Raw genomic sequence first — 19,876 nt, forward strand, 5'->3', positions numbered from 1 at the left:
GCCTTGATGCACATCGCCTTGGCCAATTCACTTTTCTCGGCTTTAATTCTGCCAGCCTGTAAAATGGAAACAGTAAAAAGGATCTCTCACACAGGGTGGCCTGGAGGGTAAAACACCCACCCACAAAAAATTAGCTTCAATGTATTCTGCAAATCCAAGTGCTATAGGTAAGAGAGAGGCCTTGAACCTTGAAGCACGACAGGCAACCCGCATAAGAATGTCGGGAAAGGTGATGTGATCAGAGTTATATGAGAAAAAGAGGAGCTTAGCGGATATGTCCTGAGCCAACTGGAGAGCCAACTGGGAGTGGAGTTACAGCACTCCAGCAAAGAGGAGATCAGTGCACAGACAAGTGATCACGAAAGTGTAGTGTGGATTCGCAAGAACTTTACAGCACCCTGGAATGCACCAGTGTGTGTTAAGTGTAGCCGCTTTTACCTACACTGAAGTACAAGTAACATCGTGACTCAAGCACCATCTTCTCAAGCATGCTTAATATTACAGGAACAGTCCTGCGAGGCTTAACATGACAGACACAGAGCAAATATTTGATCTACAAAATTGGGGGGGGGGTTATATGCAACCTTCAGTGCAAGGACTTTTGGCTGTCCCTGCCTCCTCCTCCTTTGCTAAATTTGTTGGTGCAAACAGAAATCCTTGTGCCAAAAAAATGAGTGCACTAGATGTCACGCTGGGTCCCACCCCCTGCAGATTTCATGCAAGGTAGGCCTATTAGCATTACACTAAGCTTTGGCTAGAAAAAGAGTGTCTCACAAGCAGAAGTACCAGTGAAGGAGGCCTTCAAACTTTGCCCCCGCCTCCATTCTGCTTCAGATATGAAATTTATGTGGGAGCAATGCTCCTACAACCGAGAAATAACAACATCACTCCCAATGAGCTTAAGGCACAGGGTGTTAATAGAACCACTAGTAAAACCTGACAACCCTGAGAAATGTGGAAGGAAGAGATTTCCACAGATTCTTCCCACACCAAAGAATGCCCAGGATTTTGTAGCTGTACTGTTTCAAAAATAGCCATAAATGCTGATCACATCCGTTACCTTAAGAGCTTCTTCGTATTCCTCTGTAAAGAGAGAGAAAGCCACAGTGAGTTCTGTTGTATTCAGACTTGCAATAAAAGTCACCTTTGCACATTTTATAAATCAACATCTACATTAATCCTATGCTACGTGAATGTATTGTATGCTACTCACTAGGTTTCCTTCTGGCCGCTGGGTTAAACCCCGTTTCCCCCCAATTCAAGGCCCATTCAAGGATGTGAAAGGGAAATTCCTACATTCATTCTGCAATGCATGAACTTAGGGACTTATTTAATGCTGACTGCTATCAATGAAACCACAACCCATGTCCTGAGTTTCAAATCTTATATGCAAAAAAGTTTCTAACTTGAAAAGAAAATAACCATTGCAGTGTCCTGGATTGTGTGAGTACAACATGTTTCAGCTTTCCTCCAGTCTGGGAAGTATTCAGGTTTTATAGCCTCTGAGTCAGTGAGGCCCAAATATTTATTATTGCATGCCACCCCTATTTCAGCCAAACGATGCATGAGACTTCAGGGGTTCCAGGAGCTTAACCAAGGTCCATGTTTCCTTTTGAGAATAAGACACAGTGCCGTCTGGGGTGTCTTTATGATACATGGTTTGTTTACGCATACATACAAGCTGGAGTCTACAATGGAGGAAGTTCGCAGCAGCAAAACATGCCAGGTTATTCCATAGCAGCAGCAGCAACAATATACCCTTCGATGCTTTAAACTGGCAGCCAGTAGAATTAGACGTTTCAATTAACACTTGTTGATTGTGTATCAGGACAGTAATCCTAGCCAACTTCATAAATCTGCCTAATTTAATTAGTGTTTACCTATGCTAACTACTGGTGCTTGTAAGCGAGTACGTCACACCTCCCACGATTGCTAATACATACTTGGGTCTGGCCATTTCCGGTCTCCAGCTCTAATTCAATTCTAATGTTTATTAAAAGCCAAGCATTTGGCACTATCAGACCTTGAACAGTGTAAATACTTGAGCCTAACTGACTCACAAGGGCATAAAAAATGTTATAGGATGCTAAGAGACTAAACAAAAAACCTGACACTTGCCTATTGCCTGCAAGTCCTGGTCTCATTTGCTACTGGCTGTGCTGCTGTGATGTCATTGAACAGAAAGGAATCAACTGTTTTGTATGAGCGGAGTGGAGTCAGAGATGCAAAGTCAGCAAGGAAGGGTATAGGAAAGACAGGCAGTAAAAAAAAAGGCTGTGTGGAGAGCCCAAAGTAGTAGAGCAGGAACTGGATGACATTTTAATTTGAGCAAGCCAGTTAAATCTTTGGTTGCTAGTCTTAAGTATAATTACATAAAGGGAACCAGGAACACTGCAGTGAGAAAGGCTACTTCCTATGTGTACAGAAGAACTGCTAGGAAAACCCTACAACTTCACTAAATGCAGACTTCTTTATGTGGTGAAAGTGAGGCATGTTCTCCTGTGCATAAAAAGTGCAATACTATTTGTACCCAAATTTCCCCCTACAGGATATAAAAATGCAGGCTTTATTCAGAGAAATGTATACCTGATAATCCTCATCAGATGTTAAAAGCAAGCAACAGAAACTCACCTGCGGTATTGACAGACACCTGTGAAAAGAAATCAAGCACAAATGAAGGCTTATTCCCTGTTGCTGGTCACATTCACCACCCTAAAATTAAAAGGGGATTTCTCATCCAGGATTTCAGAGCAGTTGCCTGGCTTCTGTCACCACTCACATTGTTTCTAGCCACTCTCCTTCATATCACTAGCTTGCTTCCCTTCTCCTTACCACCCTACAAAGTAGGTTCATATTTTAAGGCACTGTTCAGCCCAGTAACTCCACCCAGGCTATGATTCAGGAGATTAGACCCAGGGCAACAGATACACACCAGACAGACTTTATTCAAGTTTTATACGCTGCAAATCTCCCACTAACCCAACACAGAAAAGCTTTTCATAATCCACAACACTCTTCTTGGGCAGGACTGTTACAGACTTCACTTCTGAAGTTCTCTGCACAATGACAATGACACCAATTAGCTTAATAACTTACAAGAGGAGACCCAGCCTCTCCTCAGCCCAGCAAGATTTCCTCATTTTGGAATTTTGCATGTCAGTTCTCAGCAACGGAGAAATGTGGAGAGGCAGGTACCAGAATGCACTGAACACAAACAGACTGACTTCCGGTAAAAATGAAGAACTCATCTCCCTTCTCCTGGGATAAGCAAGACCAGGCCTATTGGCATTAGAGGGTGGTGTTCGGTTTGTGACGTGCAACTGATCCAATGTAGACAGAAAATGTCATACAGTGGAAAAGAGCCAGTACACCTTATGCAACAGGAATATCACAGCAGATGTTTTAAGACTACAACTCTCATCATCCCCAACCACTGGACATTATGTTCTAGGGCTGAAGGAGCGTTGTGGTTCAACTGCACCTGGAGAGCTACATGTTCCCCAGTCCTGTTGTAGGCAAATTTTGTTTCAGGATAATTATTCTCAGACTCCTTTGAATCCCCATTCTGTTAAAACAGGCTTCACGACTGAGAAAACCCAAAGACTAAATATTACCCAATACAGAACAAGCGTGCACTGATGAGAAAGGAAGCTATTTTGTAAGAGATGAAAGTTTCTTTATAGGGAATTGATGGTGTCAGACTCCGTAAACCTTCCTCCCCAAACTTTCACATTTAAAACAGACCCTACACAGGAACTGTGGAGATAATGTACCTCGTCTTGATCCTCATCTAGGTACTTGATCTGGATATCATTCAGTTCAAATGAGACTTTCACCTGCAAGAGAATGGAAGTGCAGTGAACTAAGCTGCTATGCCTGGGGTCAGCAAATTTTTTCAGACCTTGTGGGGGGGGGGAGTGAACGAATTCCTACGCACACTGGGAAGAATGGGGCTGGGGAAGGGCAGGCATAATAAAATTAAATAGTGTGCATTAAAGCGGGGTGGGGAAGGCTCCTCAACAAACAAGCTCACACACCACCAAGCTGCTCATCCTTCAGCCACCCCCCAACACACACACACACACACAGACCCACAATCGCCCCATGGAGAAAAGGGCAGCAAGTTCAATATGCAGAGAACGGCCGATGGCGGCTCTAGAGAAGCAGCACCGGGGGGGGGGGACTGGAAGAAGAGGCGAGGGGGGAAAGTAGTCGTCCTCCCCACCCCCCTTCTCGGTTTGCCGCCTGCCTCATTTGCCGAAGGGCTGGCACCGGTGGTGTGAAACAGGCTTCCTCCCTGCCTAGACAAAGAGCCGTCACCGCTTTTCGTTAAGCGGGTAGGCAGAGCGAACATGTCTGCTCTGCTCTCCCGCCCACAGCGGCACCAGGGCGGCGGTGGCGGGAGGAAGATTATTATTACAACTATTTCGCCAATGGCCTGGCTTGGAGGGAGAACAAGAGGAGAAATGTTGGTGGGAAAGGAGAGAGAAAGAGAGGGAAGAGGATTTTTGTCCTTCCACCAGCTACCTCCACGTGCGCGCTCAGCTTCTGGGGGCACAAAACAATACAAACACTAATAATACTATGACTAATAATAATATTTACGGGGTAAGCAAGCAAGCAAAGGTGTGTGGAGGTGTGTCGCTGGAGCCGCCCTGGTGGTACAGGGCTGCATGGCAGTGGCAGTGCCAGCCAGCTTGGCTGCCTGGACGGAGCTTCTGCAGGCGATGGGAGGAAGAGCTGACCACTGGACAGTTTGCTTAGCAGCCCATCCTCCCTGCCCCCAGTGCCCAGGATTTCATCAGATGCTGCTCACATGCTTTTAAGTCTATCCTTGCAGCCATTAGGGCTAGAAGCAAGGCAGTAGAAATAATAGTAGATTCTCAAGAGTGCTTAATTCTGCACCCAGTATGAAATTCCAGAGAATCTGAGGACTAAGTAATATTCCAAAAATATTTGCCAGACTCTCCAGAGAAAATGTACCTTGCACCAATCATGTAATGCTCCACGCACTGCAAGCCAGTAGTGTACAAGCAAGGTAAACACCTGTGTACAAAGGGCAAAGCAAGCTCACGATAAAATCCAGCCAAACTATCCTTCGGCCAAGAGGCAGAGTAAGTGGGCAATTATTTTACTTTGTGGCAGACAGCAACACTGGGTTTACATTCAGCCAGGCTTCTCTTTCAGCAGTAGAACTGCAGAGATCTGTGCACTTCCTGCCATTTTCAGTACTAGTTGCTCATCTACAGTGGTACTTTGGTTTATGAACTTAATCCGTTCTGGAAGTCCGTTCCTAAACCAAGGCGTGCTTTCCCATAGCAGCGGGGGACTCAATTTACAAATGGAACACACTCAACAGGAAGCGGAACGTGTTCTGCTTCCGAGGCAAAATTCACAAAACAAAACACCTACTTCCGGGTTTGCAGCATTCTTTAACCCAAGTTGTTCATAAACTAAGCTGTTCTTAAACCAAGGTAGCACTGTATTTCAAGCAGATCTGAGCAATGAGCTCTGCTTTCTAGCAGGTTCTCCCTTCAAATAAAAGTCCATCCTGTTGGATTGCAGCTCAATCCTCATCTAGCTCCTGATGAAGCTACTACCAAGTTCCTGTGTGCCAGGCCTCATTTGTTTGTTCCCATGGAGCTTACAGAACACAAATGACATTCAGAAATGGGAACTCAACTTACACTTATGGCTACCATCACCAGGGACTCACCATCTTTGGCAAACCTTGGTAAGCAAGCTGAAAGTGGTGTTGCCCCTTCCTTGTCACTGAGTCTCCACACAAGGTCAGGGACAATCTGATACATTAGGTTTGAAATGGGAAAGTTTTGATGAGGGGTTGCTGGGTTGGCCACTGTGTGGCTGAGGCACTTCAGCCATGTCAGCAGGGCAGCAGCCAAACAGCCTTTAGTATTCTTTCCTATCTCAAGAGTTGGTAAGCGGTGGGAATCAAAAGCCAGACAATTCTCACTCACCTCTGCAGATCCTAATTGGGAAGAAGGGTCTGGGGTTTATCATGCTTGCCAGAAGGCAGTGGCAAGCTTATCATGGCTAGGGGTGGGTGATATCTGGTTTTCAATATCACTATATATCACCAGCTAAACATTGTGATATACCAACATATCACAATGTCTAAAATAAGGATGGAGCCATGTAGAAGCACCGGCTAGCTTCACAGTTTTTCCCCACTTAATTTTGCATAGCAGACACACACAACATGATTTGCAATATATTGCCAGGTCAAAAATATGAACCCAATATAATGATATGGATTTCAAACCAGTTTTGGATGCTACGTCAATATAATCATCCAACCCTAATCATGGCAAGCAAAAATGTGGAAGTCTGATAACCAGAGTTAACTTTCATTCTATATATAAACTTTGAAAATTCATCTACTTTTTTGCCTGCGTTGTTCAGTGTATTTCAACCATCAAAGATCCAACTCACCATGGCTTCCACATCAGCCCATGTGGTATTAGATGAATCTGACACAAGGAAGCTCTGTGTGTCACCTTGGAAGGTCACACTGAGATTTACCTGTGGATCCATGCCGCAGGACTACGGAAAGAAAATGAAAGCAATTAAAATCTAAACTGCTTGGATGCTTTGAAGTGAATGCAACTACCCCCAGAAAAAGAGGTGCTGGGGCTCTGGTTTACTTGAATGTTTTTCTTACTGCTCCTGAAGCCCTCCCAGTTCCACCCTGTCCCCCCTGCCAGCCAGCCAAGCACCATGATTCCCCAGTGCTTAGGCAATAACACTTGTATCTGCTCATAGCTTCTCTTTTAATATTACAACAGTGAACTTTGACTGGGTTGATTTACTTGTAAATAACTTTTGAAAAGTTGTATGTAGTGTAAAATAATAAAGTAACACACTTATTCTGTCTCAAGTGAGGCTATCAAGAGAAAAAGTTGGTTTTACACCAAGCTATTTGGTTTTAAACAGCCCAGTATTTAGGTATTGCCACTCACTCAATTTATTTTCTTTTTTTACAGACACCGCCCAGATTCATTCTAGATAATCTCTCAACAGCTGTTTGCATGATTTAGTGCTTCCAGTCACCTGACTCTAATTTTCCTAACGTCATAAACAAACTAGACCATATACAGTAGTTTACTAAACACCACCCACTAACATTTCTTACTCCTGTAATCATGTCCACCCAGTACCTCATCTTATTTAAAAATAAACAAATCCAACTACACTTTTAAGAAATTCAGATTAATTACAACTGAAAAACAGGGATTTCAACAACAAGAGCCGTGTCTTGCTAATGCAAATAATGAACATTTTGTAAAATACTACTGTGTTATGCCAACTGTTTCCAAGATCAGAAATGCCTTTTACTCCAGCCATCAACCCACTATTTAAACACTTTCTAACACCAGATTTCATTGGGGTTTATGTACATCTACCTCTGTTGACGTTCTTGCTATTGTTTTTCTCTTCATATCATCTGTTTCGACAATGGCCCTCTCCTTTGCCCTCCCCTCAACCCTGTTGAGCACAGACTGTACTACTTAGTTCATACACAACCCAATTACAGGTTATATGACCCACAGACTGAAGCCCAACCTGTTAAACAAATGACACAGCTAAGATAAAAGGGGTGGAGAGAAGTCCTGCAATAGCTGAAATACAGATACAACAATGCAGGTACAGATGATGTTTTAACTGGAACACTACAAAGATTCCCGAGGGGGAACCATCTTGGGAGTAAATCCCTGGGCACAGGAAATTGCATTCTTACAGGGAGCATACCGGAAACTCGGCTACCCAACTGACCTAGTTGCCTGTGTTGGCGAGAGATTGCCCTGAAGCGAAAACAACACCAACAACCCTGAGTTTAAAGGCCGCAACTGCCACACACTATACAGTACTTGCCTGATGGGAGAAAACTCCAAGACCATAACTGAGACAAGCAGTGCTTGGGGGCATTAGGATCAAGCAGCATTAGCCACGTATTAGGAAATGGGAGATATATTTTTTGGGTGTGTGTGTGTGTGTGTGTGTATATATATATATATATATATATATATATATGTATATGTGTATATGTACATATATGTATGTATATGTATATATATATACACAGACACATATTCATATATATATATATATATATATATATATATATATATATACACATACATACACACACATATATATATGTATATGAATATATATATATACGCACACATATTCATTCATATATATATATATATATATATATATATATATATATACACACACATATGTACACATATACATACATCACACACACACACACACACATATATCTATATCTATATCCAGTGGCGTAGCGTGGGGGGTGCAGGGGGGGCCGGCCGCACCGGGCGCAACATCTGGGGTTAGGGCAAATCCATGGGTTAGGGGGCGCAAATTACTTGCCTTGCCCCGGGTGCTGACAACCCACGCTACGCCACTGTCTATATCTATATCTATATCGAGCCTACCACCACTAAACATCCCTTTCGGCTTCCATGGTGTTTCTGGGCTGCATTTGAACTAGGTTGGCAGGCAGCAGGAGAGGCGATGCTAGAATACTCACCCAGCTGTGAAATTTTATTAATAATAATAATAATAATAATAATATCTAAAATCGTATACTGCCCTTCGTCCGTAGATCTCGGGGTGGTTCACAGAATAAAAACACGATACCGAAACACAAAATAAAAACACAAAGTAACTCTCCCCCCCCCCCAAGAACATATTTAAAAGGTGCAGAAATGAAGGCAGGGAAGCAACTTGGGCTCCCCCCCCCCCACCGTCGCCTCAGAGAGACAATCTTTTTTACTCGCCACCGGGCACGAGAGAGAAACTAACCCCATCATAACCACAAAGACCATAGTGTGGGGGTTGTTGTTGTTTACAGAAGGGGGGGGGGAGTATGGACTGCTCTCCCCTCCGCAGTCCCCAGCCCACCGAAGCGACCCTGCCTCCTTCGAGTCGCGCCGCCGCCTCACGACAGAGCGGCCCTTACCGTCGCGCCGCCGGGTCCCCTGGGAGCTGCGCCCGCAGCTGTCTCGACAGCGAACGCTCCGGCGGCCCCTTCTCTCCGCACCTCCTCGCGCCCGCCCCGCGCTGTGACGTGGGGGAAAAACATGGCGGCTCCAGCCGAGGCTGAGGCCCTCGCAACAGCGGCTGCCGGGAGGTGATTGGACGCCGCCCAGCGCCGCTCACGCCGCTCTCTTCATTCCATTGGGCGGCCCGGGTAGGCGGGGTTGGTGGGCAGGGGGAGGGCCTGGGAACCACAACAGCGGCGGCGGCGGCGGCGGCCGAAGGGGGCGTGACGCATTCGATCGCCCCGAGATGGCATTTCCGGGTTTGCGAGGGAAGATGCCATTTTGCTTTCCACCCCCCCCCCCGCCGCCTTGCCCGCGCGCCTTCAAGTGCGTTTCCGGGGGGTGACGTAAAAGCGGCCTGGAGCCCTTAGGGAAGAAGGCGGGGCTAATAGCAATAACAACAACAAGAAATATTATTAATTATTTAATTATTATTTGTATTAATTATTATATTATAATAATAATTATAATTATTATAATATTTATTATAATAAATTATAATAATAATTATAATAATTATAATTATAAAGAAGGAGGAGTCTCCCTCTTTGGAGGTCTTTAAGCAGAGGCTTGACAACCATATGTCAGGAGTGCTCTGATGGTGTTTCCTGCTTGGCAGGGGGTTGGACTCGATGGCCCTTGTGGTCTCTTCCAACTCTATGATTCTATGATTCTATAAAATATTTATTATTGTTGTTATTAATAATAATAATAATAATAATAATAATAATAATTTATTATTTATTATTTATACCCCGCCCATTAAACATTAAAAGCTTCCCTAAACAGGGCTGCCTTGAGATGTCTTCTAAATGTCAGGTATTGTTTATTTCCTTGACATCTGATGGGAGGGCGTTCCAAAGGGCGGGCGCCACGACCTAGAAGGCCCTCTGCCTGGTTCCCTGCAACCTCACTTCTCCCAATGAGGGAACCGCCAGAAGGCCCTCGGAGCTGGACCTCAGTGTCCGGGCTGAACGATGCGGGTGGAGACGCACCTTCAGAAAGAAACTGACTTCCCACCACCACTTCCACAGTGTTTTCACGGGAGTTTCCTTTCCTTTTCGTAGTTCAACTAAGTCAGGCTACACAGACAGAACGGGCAGACAATACCAACAAGTGGGTTATATTCCTGCATTACAGCGGGTTGGACTAGACTAGATGACCCACAGGATCCCTTCCAACGCGACGCTTCTGTAAGGGAGGCGTCTATTTCCCGTCCCAACAATGAGGGATGGGCATCATGGGAGTTGTAAGGTAAAGGTACCCCTGCCCGTACGGGCCAGTCGTGTCCGACTCTAGGGTTGCGTGCTCATCTCGCTCTAGAGGCCGTGAGCCAGCGCTGTTCGAAGACACTTTCGGGTCACGTGGCCAGCGTGACGAAGCTGCTCTGGCGAGCCAGCACCAGCGCAGCACACGGAAACGCCGTTTACCTTCCCGCTACAAAGCGGTACCTATTTATCTACTTGCACTTAAGAGTGCTTTCGAACTGCTAGGTGGGCAGGAGCTGGGACCAAATGACGGGAGCTCACCCTGCTGCGGGGATTCGAACTGCCGACCATACGATCGGCAAGTCCTAGACACTGAGGTTTTACCCACAGCGCCACCCGCATCCCTTCATGGGAGTTGTAGTCTCGCCCAAAGAGCCGGAAGTGACAGCTTGTTCCTCGCATCCTCTTAAAACTTAACACCCCGAAGGTGGACGAAGAATTAATAGGGGTGAACCAGAAATAAGTTTCCCGCTTTTTTTGGCGGGGGGGAGGGGGAGGAAAGCTTATACCAGTGCTCCCTCTCGGCCTCCATTCAAATCGTAAACATTAATAATAATAAGTAAAAACAAAACAAATTCCTTCCAGTAGCACCTTAAAGACCAACTAAGTCAGTTCTTGGTATGAGCTTTCGTGTGCATGCACACTTCTTCAGATACACTCCAGTGTATCTGAAGAAGTGTGCATGCACACGAAAGCTCATACCAAGAACTGACTTAGTTGGTCTTTAAGGTGCTACTGGAAGGAATTTGTTTTGTTTTGACTATGGCAGACCAACACGGCTACCTATCTGTAACTAATAATAAGTAAAAATAAATATGCCTGTTGTCTTTGTCCATGAAGTTTTCTTGGCAAGGATACGGCTGAGAGAGCGGCTGCCAGTCCGTGTAGACCATGGGTAGGCAAACCAAGGTCTGGGGGGCCGGATCCAGCCCAATCGCCTTCTAAATCTGGCCCACGGACGGTCCTGGAATCAGTGTGTTTTTACATGAGTAGAATGTGTGCTTTTATTTAAAAGGCATCTGTGGGTTATTTGTGGGGCATAAGAATTTGTTAAAATATTAAAAGAGAAGCTATGAGTAGATACAAGTGTTATTGCCTAAGCACTGGGGAATCATGGTGCTTGGCTGGCTGGCAGGGGGGACAGGGTGGAATTGGGAGGGCTTCAGGAGCAGTAAGAAAAACATTCAAGTAAACCAGAGCCCCAGCACCTCTTTTTCTGGGGGTGGTTGCATTCACTTTAAAGCATCCAAGCAGTTTAGATTTTAATTGCTTTCATTTTCTTTCCGTAGTCCTGCGGCATGGATCCACAGGTAAATCTCAGTGTGACCTTCCAAGGTGACACACAGAGCTTACTTGTGTCAGATTCATCTAATACCACATGGGCTGATGTGGAAGCCATGGTGAGTTGGATCTTTGATGGTTGAAATACACTGAACAACGCAGAAAAAAAAGTAGATGAATTTTCAAAGTTTATATATAGAATGAAAGTTAACTCTGGTTATCAGACTTCCACATTTTTGCTTGCCATGATTAGGGCTGGATGATTATATCGATGCAGCATCCAAAACCGGTTTGAAATCCATATCATTATATTGGGTTCCTATTTTTGACCTGGCAGTATATTGCAAATCATGTTATGTGTGTCTGCTATGCAAAAAAATATAGTCCGGCCCCTCCACAAGGTCTGAGGGACAGTGGACCAGCCCCCTGCTGAAAAAGTTTGCTGACGCCTGGTGTAGACAGTACTGAGCCGATAAAGCAGCTTAGCCTCCCTTAATCGTTGCTCAGAAATTGAGGTTAAACACAGCGCGATTCCCTCTGCTGTCATTCCCCGCGCGGCCAATTGGGGAGAGAGTGATAGAGTGGGTGAGTGGGAAGAGTGGCGTTCTGGTTCACGTGATCGCGACGGATGCGGAAGCGAGGAGATGATTGGTTGGCGAACAGGTTGCCTAGGGGACGGTTCTGAAAGAAGGCGCGAAAAAAGGGCCAGAGAGACGGTTAGAGGACGAGAGCGCGCGCGCGCGTGACGACTGACTGAGGGGACATTAAGCGTGAGGGAAGAGAGCGAAACGGGGTTTGGCGTTTCTCTTGAGGTAACTTTAAATGGGGGTTTTTTAGGGGGGGGGGAAGCGGCGGCGAGAGAAGGCTAACAGCGTCCGGGTAGCCGGCGGGGGAAATTCCTTTCGGGGCGCAGTTAGTCAACGTGGCTTGAAAAAGAGAGTTATCTGAGCGGACGGGGAAAGCTTGTGAAATGGGAAGGGCGAGTTGCGGGTCTTGTGTGTCTTGAAGACTCGGAATTGCGCCCAGTTTTTAAAAGAAGGTCGGGGGCCCAGCGGTGTTTTCCTAAATTAAAACCAAGGACTCGCTTCATGAAGCAATGTCGGTCAAATGGCGGCTATTTTATTTATTTTAAAACGTGTTTCTTTTTTTGGGTGGGTTGTTATTGGGTTGCTGTTTTTTATTTTGATTATTTTGTGTTTGTACATTCTGATTTTTTTAAAAAATGATATTTTATTAAGTTTTACAATAAAAACACTACATATACAACAAATAACAAAACACAAAAATACAAACAACATACAGCGAAAAAGAATGGAAAAAAAGAACATAGAAAAAAAAGAAAAAGATTAAAAGGTTAACATGTAAAAACAACAACCTCTTTTCAAATTCTTACCATTCATAAACTTATTTTCCAGACTTCCTCACACCTTCCTTTCTTGTATTCCAAATTAAAATTAATTAGCAAATTCATTCTTATTAGTTTTATCCTTAAATAACTCCTTTCTCATATTATACTTTCCCGATTTTCGTCTAATATCAATCCCTTCTTTCATATTATTGTTTAACCTTTTTTTACTAGAACCCCTTCATCTCATTTCAATGTCTCAACATTCAAAAATTTTGCAATGTTTTTGTAAATAAATTTTCAATTTCTTCCAATCTTCTTCCACCAACTCTTCTCCTTGATCTCGTATTCTGCCAGTCATTTCCGCCATTTCCATATAGTCCATCACTTGCATCTGCCAGTCTTCCAAGGTAGGTAGATCTTGCGTCTTCCAATGCTTTGCAATAAGTATTCTTGCTGCTGCTGTAGCATACATAAAGAAAGTCCTATCCTTCTTTTGCACCAATTGGCCGACTATGCCCAGGAGAAAGGCCTCTGGTTTCTTCAGGAAAGTATACTTAAAAGACCTTTTTCATTTCATTCTAGATCATCTCCCAAAAAGCCTTAATCCTTGGGCATGTCCACCAAAGGTGAAAGAATTGTACATTCTGATTTTGTTCTGTGAATCGCCCTGAGACCTTCGGGTATAGGGCGGTATATAAACTGAATAAATAAATAATAGATTTTTATTTATAACTTTTGTTAGCCGCTTTATCTCGCCTGGGGCAACAAAACAAACCAACATTAAAGCCCAGGGGTTGGAGGGGGGGAGAAGTGTATTAACCATAGAATTGTAGAGTTTGGGAAGGGACCCCCGAGGGTCATCTAGTGCAACCCCTTGCAGTGCATTAAAAACATCCCACCCACTCCTAAAAGGCCACGGAGAGTTAAAGGTTAAAAAGGAAAGTCTTTGCCTGGTGCTTAAAGCTAAATGAAGGCGACAGGCAAGCAATAGATTTCCGAATCAGTGGGTGTTTACTTCTCTTCTGTTTATGGTGGGTAGCCAAGTTTTTCTTGCTTCGGTTTTCTCCAATAGGTGAGACAGGGTGGGGTCTGGGGCGCATAGTTTCTTCCGGCCAGCATTCATGCCTTTTCCATTACCCTGCAACTGGTTAGGTGTATTTGTGACCTTTCTCAGGCTTTCCTGCTGCATCCTTAAAGGTAAAGGGACCCCCTGACCATCATGGGTAGGCAAATTAAGGCCTGGGGGCCGGATCCGGCCCAGTCGCCTTCTAAATCCAGCCCGCGGACGATCCAGGAATCAGCATGTTTTTAGATGAGTAGAATGTGTCCTTTTATTTAAAATGCATCTCTGGGTTATTTGTGGGGCCTGCCTGGTGTTTTTACATGAGTAGAATGTGTCCTTTTATTTAAAATGCATCTCTGGGTTATTTGTGGCACAGGAATTCGTTCATTTTTTCCCTTCAAAATATAGTCTGGCCCCCCACAAGGTCTGAGGGACGGTGGACCGGCCCCCTGCTGAAAAAGTTTGCTGACCCCTGCTTAAAATGATGCCATTGCCCCACCCCTTCATCCATTTATAAGAGAAAGGGGTGTTAGTTACAAGGAAAAAGAAGAGTAGTCTGTAGTGCAACACACTTCTATTGAAGATGAATATTTCAGTGCTACACGGTTTCTACTATATAGGAACAAATGTATATGTTTATTATCATTCATTTAATCATGATATTAAAAGTTATTAGTAACATTCAGGGTATGTTGATAGCAACAATAATCCTTCTGTGAGAAAAAGTGTCCAGTGATCCTGCTGATCCTCGTTTGTTCACCATATATCTACATAGCAAGTAATTATGCTGTGAGTGAAACATACATATGATCAGGTTGTAAGGTTGCAGTTGTCTGTCTACTTAGCAGAGAGTAACTTTAAACAAAAAGTAGCCAATGGGTTGAACTGAAATGTTACTGGATTTGCAGAATAAAAGTCAATCTTACTGGTTCATCTGCACACTTACTGTGGGTGTAAAAGTCCTCTGAACTCAATAGGCCTTATTTCCAAGTCAGTCTGGGCTACCCATTTAATAGAACCTTAGGTCTGAAACTGTAGTTTAGGCCTAGAATGCTAGCCTATTTTAACATGAAGCATTTTAATTTTTGAAGGTGTAGAAGACATTATGGATTCCTCCATTCCAAGCATTGCAGAGGTTCGTGGTATATTGCTGGCTATGCAGAAGAACTTGGAATGCCCAATATGGTATGGAAAAAAAATTAGTGTCCCCTTGGTTTCTGATTCAAAATACAATATCTAAAGACTATCATTAGAGCTACTGTTCTTTGAAACATGGGTGTCACAGGGAACTATGGTTAGTTTAACATCTAAAGCAGAAGCTTTCAATCTTGTGAAAGAGGACTGGGAAAATGAGAGAATGTGAACTTCATGATTTCCTGTTAGGTTTCAACTGAGCCTGTATCTTTCAGATTCTTTTTTCTCAATTACTCTTTATTAGTTTTATATATGACATCCAAACACCACAAAAAACACAGTAAGCCTTCTGCCAGTTGCAAATGAGTAAGAAGCAGGGAAGGAACATCTCCATTGCCCAATCAAGCTTTTTATCTTGAAAGTTTATAGTATGTGTGAAGTGCTTTTTCATAGAATGCTCCTGCCAGCTTGCTGTATTTGTGCCACATTGTTCAAAATTGACCTTATATGAATGTGTTCCTCCTTTGGCTTATTTCAGTCTCTGACCTCCTGTATCTCCTTATGGCACATTTGCAGTATTGGTTTGAACCAGCTGAATTGTCGTAGGAGTCCTCTGAGGATTGCTGTAAATATCACTGAAGATGCTAGGAATTTTTTTATTGGAGATCTCTAATTGCTTTAAAGAATTACTAGGATTCATTGCATGGGAATTTGCAGCAGTTAAATAAGCTTGAAAATCATTTAGGATTCTAGTATAGATGTGTTATAGCAGGCTTTGGTCAGGTAGAATATAAAGCTATGGTTAAATACTATATGCATTCATAGTGATGTGCATAGCTAAGAGTTGGGTTTGCTATTTTTGCATTGTAGAATGGTGTCTGGGTCTGGTGATTTCCTCTCCCCCCCCCCCCACTGCTTTGAGTTTGAGTGGGTCAGCTTGCATGATGCTTGAGTCCCTTGCAATTGCTAGGGGCCTGGACCCAGCAAGGCTTAAAATCTAATGGGGGATTTGATTGTTAAGTAGCCAGACCAGCTTCTTGGTGAGTGAATGGGCCTAAGCATGGTTGTTAAGTGTAACAAAGGAAGTGGCTTTGTACCAGAGGACAAATGAGTGAGCCCTCTCCTTTACCTGGCTGGTGATGAGAGGGACAATTGCCAGAGTGGTATATGAGAGAACAGCAGCTAGAGAGAGTCATGCTTGATTTCTGCTTGAGTCCAAGGTTGTGACTGGGAGAAGCAATAGCTCTTGGAGTGTTAATGCTGTGAGCCCCTCAATCTTGGGCTCAGGTTGCATGTGTGTAAATAATCCATATGTCACAAAGACACTACAGTCTCCACCATCCCTCATTCCAAGGAAACTAAATCCTAGGAACCCTGGCATCTCACACTGCTGGGAAATTGGGGTGACATGCAACACTACGCTGGTGCTAAATACTTGTTGTCACGGCAGCAAACACTTGGGGGCACCAAAATCAAGGACATAAGTGTTACACTAGAAAATGCAGTCCTAGCATCAGACCACTCTAATATGCTTCATGCTTGTTTTATTATGTGTATTGTATTCTCATGGGATCTTTGAATGAAGATCGTTTTGGTCCAGAATGTTTTATAAAACCAAGCAGATACTTGTCATCCTGACAAGACAGAAGTACCGTCATGCGGGCACGGGGGAGAGCGGGTGTGGAGGACTCCCTGGTCCTGAATGGGGTAACTGTGCCCCTGAAGGACTAGGGGTCATTTTGGACTCACAGCTGTCCATGGAGGTGCAGGTCAATTCTGTGTCCAGGGCAGTTGTCTACCAGCTCCATCTGGTGTGCAGCTGAGACCCTACCTGCCGTGGACTGTCTTGCCAGAGTGGTGCATGCTCTAGTTATCTCCCACTTGGACTACTGCAATGCACTCTACGTGGGGCTACCTTTGAAGGTGAGCCGGAAACTGCAGCTAATCCAGAATACGGCAGCTAGACTGGTGACTAGGAGTGGCTGCCGAGACCATATAACACCGGTCCTGAAAGACCTACATTGGCTCTCAGTATGTTTCCGAGCACAATTCAAAGTATTGGTGTTGACCTTTAAAACCCTAAATGGCCTCGGCCCAGTGTACCTGAAGGAGCATCTCCACCCCGATCATTCAGCCTGGACACTGAGGTCCAGCTCCGAGGGCCTTCTGGCAGTTCCCTCCCTGAGAGAAGTGAGGTTACAGGCAGAGGGCCTTCTTGGTTGTGGCACCCACCCTGTGGAACGCGCTCCCATCAGATGTCAAGGAAATAAACAACTACCTGACTTTTAGAAGACATCTGAAGGCAGCCCTGTTTAGGGAGGTTTCTAATGTTTGATGGTTTATTGTGCTTTTAGTACTGTCGGGAGCTGCCCAGAGTGGCTGGGGAAACCCAGCCAGATGGGCGGGGTATAAATAATAAATTATTGTTATTATATTATTATGATTTTGAGAATCAACGCAGCTTGTCAAAGATGTTCAATTAAGCTCAGTTCAGATGTTGTGGACAAACCAAAGACTGAGCATCAGACTGAGGTGTGGTAAACCTGGTCACTTCCTGATTTGCAACAACCAGTTTTCCATGATCTTCAAATCAAGCAGACTGTGGTCACTGATAACCAGAGTTATCTCCAAGTCAGAATTCAAAAACTGGTTTGAAGTTAATGTGTCAAATTCTGGTTATTGCAGTTACATCACAGTAAATGCTAGATAATGCAAAACATGAAATGGAAGAGGAAATTGGTATATGCAAGGAGAGGATGGGCACATGACCTTCTAGCACATTCCTGATGGCCAAATTATGTTATGTCACAATTGAGCCATACCCTTGATTTTTATATCAAAGCAAGAAGACATTCTGTTATCCTTTATCAGACAACTGCAAAAAGATATAATTCAATACAGTACCAAAAATACAGCAGTAGTACCAAATTGGGAATTTGTAAGTATGACCTGGAAGTGTGTGGGATGTCTGTGTTAAGCATTTTGCTAAAAGAGCAGATGGTTCCTGAAATGGATATTTATTATTAAAGCTGGGTTGTTTCAAAAGAGCGAAAAATCATCATGGGCAGTGTTTCCAATATCTTTCTTAAGAGCCTGAAGTAATAGTTAATTCTGAACCAACTGTGATGGGGTGGTGGGGGTTGTCCACAGATGTATTACACTTACAAGCTCCCTTAAAGGAATAACCTTATGGCACTTTAAATATTAACAGATATGAACTTTTGTGGACTTCAGCCCACTTCATCAGGTGTTTAGTTAGCAGAAGTATATACAGTGGTACCTTGTATTACAGACGCTTCAGGTTACAGTCTCTGCTAACCCAGAAATAGTACCTCGGGTTAAGAACTTTGCTTCAGGATGAGAATTGAAATCATGCTGCGGCAGTGGGAGGCCCCATTAGCCAAAGTGGTGTCCCAGGTTAAGAACAGTTTCAGGTTAAGAACGGACCTTGAGTATGAATTAATTTCTTAACCCATGGTACCAGTGTACATAAATGGTTATAGGAGGTGGGGGCAGGCAAACAGTGGGCCCAAAAGGTCATGAAATGCAAAAAAAAAAAATACAGCCTGTGAAATAATAATAATAATAATAATAATAATGATGATGATGATGATGATGATGATGATGTATTATTTGTACCCCGCCCATCTGGCCGGGTTTCCCCAGCCACTCTGGTTGGCTTCCAACAAAGATTTAAAATACATTAAAATGTCACACATTAAAAACTTCTCTAAATAGGGCTGCCTTCAGATGTCTTCTAAATGTCAGGTAGTTGTTTATCTCTTTGACATCTATTCAAAGCTCAAACATATATACAAGATAAACAGAGTGACTTCAATAGCAATATGTGGCATAAAACTCAATCTAAATTTGCTCTACTGATTTCCTAATGTAGCGGGAGAGAGAGAACCTTAACTTCAGTTGTGTTCTAAATGGCTAGAATCAAACTTGCTGACAGACGTTCAGAAGTTTCATGCTGGCTTTTTTTGTTTGTTTGTTAAAGAACTGACTTTCAAGACAGTATCAGAGTGGCCTAGGAGAGGGGTTCCTAATTGGTGGTCTGCAGACCCTAAGGGGTCCACATAACCCACATAGGTAGTGCTAGAAACTTAAAGAACAAATCTCAGAGTGATTTACAACACAGTAAAACATCAAATAAAACAATCTAGACTAAAGCAAATGCAAGCTTCAAGAAAAATATACCAGATGCTTCTCTAAGTGACATTTTGCTTTCTCCAGTCACCAACGTGGCATCCAGGAATGTACAGTATTGTTGGCAGGTAATGGCATGTTTCATGATCGTTTTGTGTTGTTTAGTTTTTGAATTTATGAGCTTCTGCCAGTAGACTGTTGCCTGAGTAAATATGGGGACAGAATTGGCATCTAGATTTGTTGCAGGGCCTAATCCCAGGGTTGTATCACATGATAGTTCTACTCGGAGTACAGCCGTTGAAGTTAGTTGGTCTTAGTTGGATACAATCCCATGGTTAATGTCTCTGTTAATGAGTTTAGGTTAGGTGAGTTATGAGTTATGAGGTTAGGTGGCTATCTCTATGCAAGGACAGCTCTGTCAACTGAGGGTACAATTCATGCATCTGTTATGTTTTAAGGTGCTGCAAGATTCTTCTTTTGTGTTTGCAGAGAACCGATTCCATGTTAATATGATAGAGCAGTCTGTTCCTATACA

At 43.7% G+C, this 19,876-nt stretch overlaps 2 protein-coding genes across 4 annotated transcripts in view; one reads left to right on the forward strand and one right to left on the reverse strand.

Moving 5' to 3' along the window:
• Positions 1-9,158, reverse strand: part of NBR1 (NBR1 autophagy cargo receptor) — a 28,409-nt gene extending 19,251 nt beyond the window's left edge. Inside the window, exons 1-5 of one of the 2 annotated variants that reach the window (XM_081837690.1) lie at positions 9,014-9,158; positions 6,454-6,564; positions 3,774-3,836; positions 2,632-2,650; positions 1,061-1,083 (exon numbers count right to left, since the gene is read on the reverse strand). In XM_081837690.1, coding sequence (XP_081693816.1) covers positions 1,061-1,083; positions 2,632-2,650; positions 3,774-3,836; positions 6,454-6,564; positions 9,014-9,136 — 339 coding nt within the window. In that variant the 5' untranslated portion in view covers positions 9,137-9,158. Of the gene's footprint in view, positions 1-1,060; positions 1,084-2,631; positions 2,651-3,773; positions 3,837-6,453; positions 6,566-8,978; positions 8,985-9,013 lie in introns of those variants that run through there. The other variant, XM_081837691.1, reaches the window with a different exon arrangement.
• Positions 9,159-12,329: 3,171 nt separating this feature from the next.
• Positions 12,330-19,876, forward strand: part of BRCA1 (BRCA1 DNA repair associated) — a 53,064-nt gene continuing 45,517 nt past the window's right edge. For both annotated transcript variants that reach the window (XM_081837589.1, XM_081837590.1), the window contains exons 1-2: positions 12,330-12,456; positions 15,147-15,240. In XM_081837589.1, coding sequence (XP_081693715.1) covers positions 15,161-15,240 — 80 coding nt within the window. In that variant the 5' untranslated portion in view covers positions 12,330-12,456; positions 15,147-15,160. The remainder of the gene's footprint in view (positions 12,457-15,146; positions 15,241-19,876) is intronic.

This window comes from Podarcis erhardii (assembly GCF_964252035.2).
Source record: "Podarcis erhardii genome assembly, chromosome: 13".
Lineage (NCBI taxonomy): Eukaryota > Metazoa > Chordata > Lepidosauria > Squamata > Lacertidae > Podarcis > Podarcis erhardii.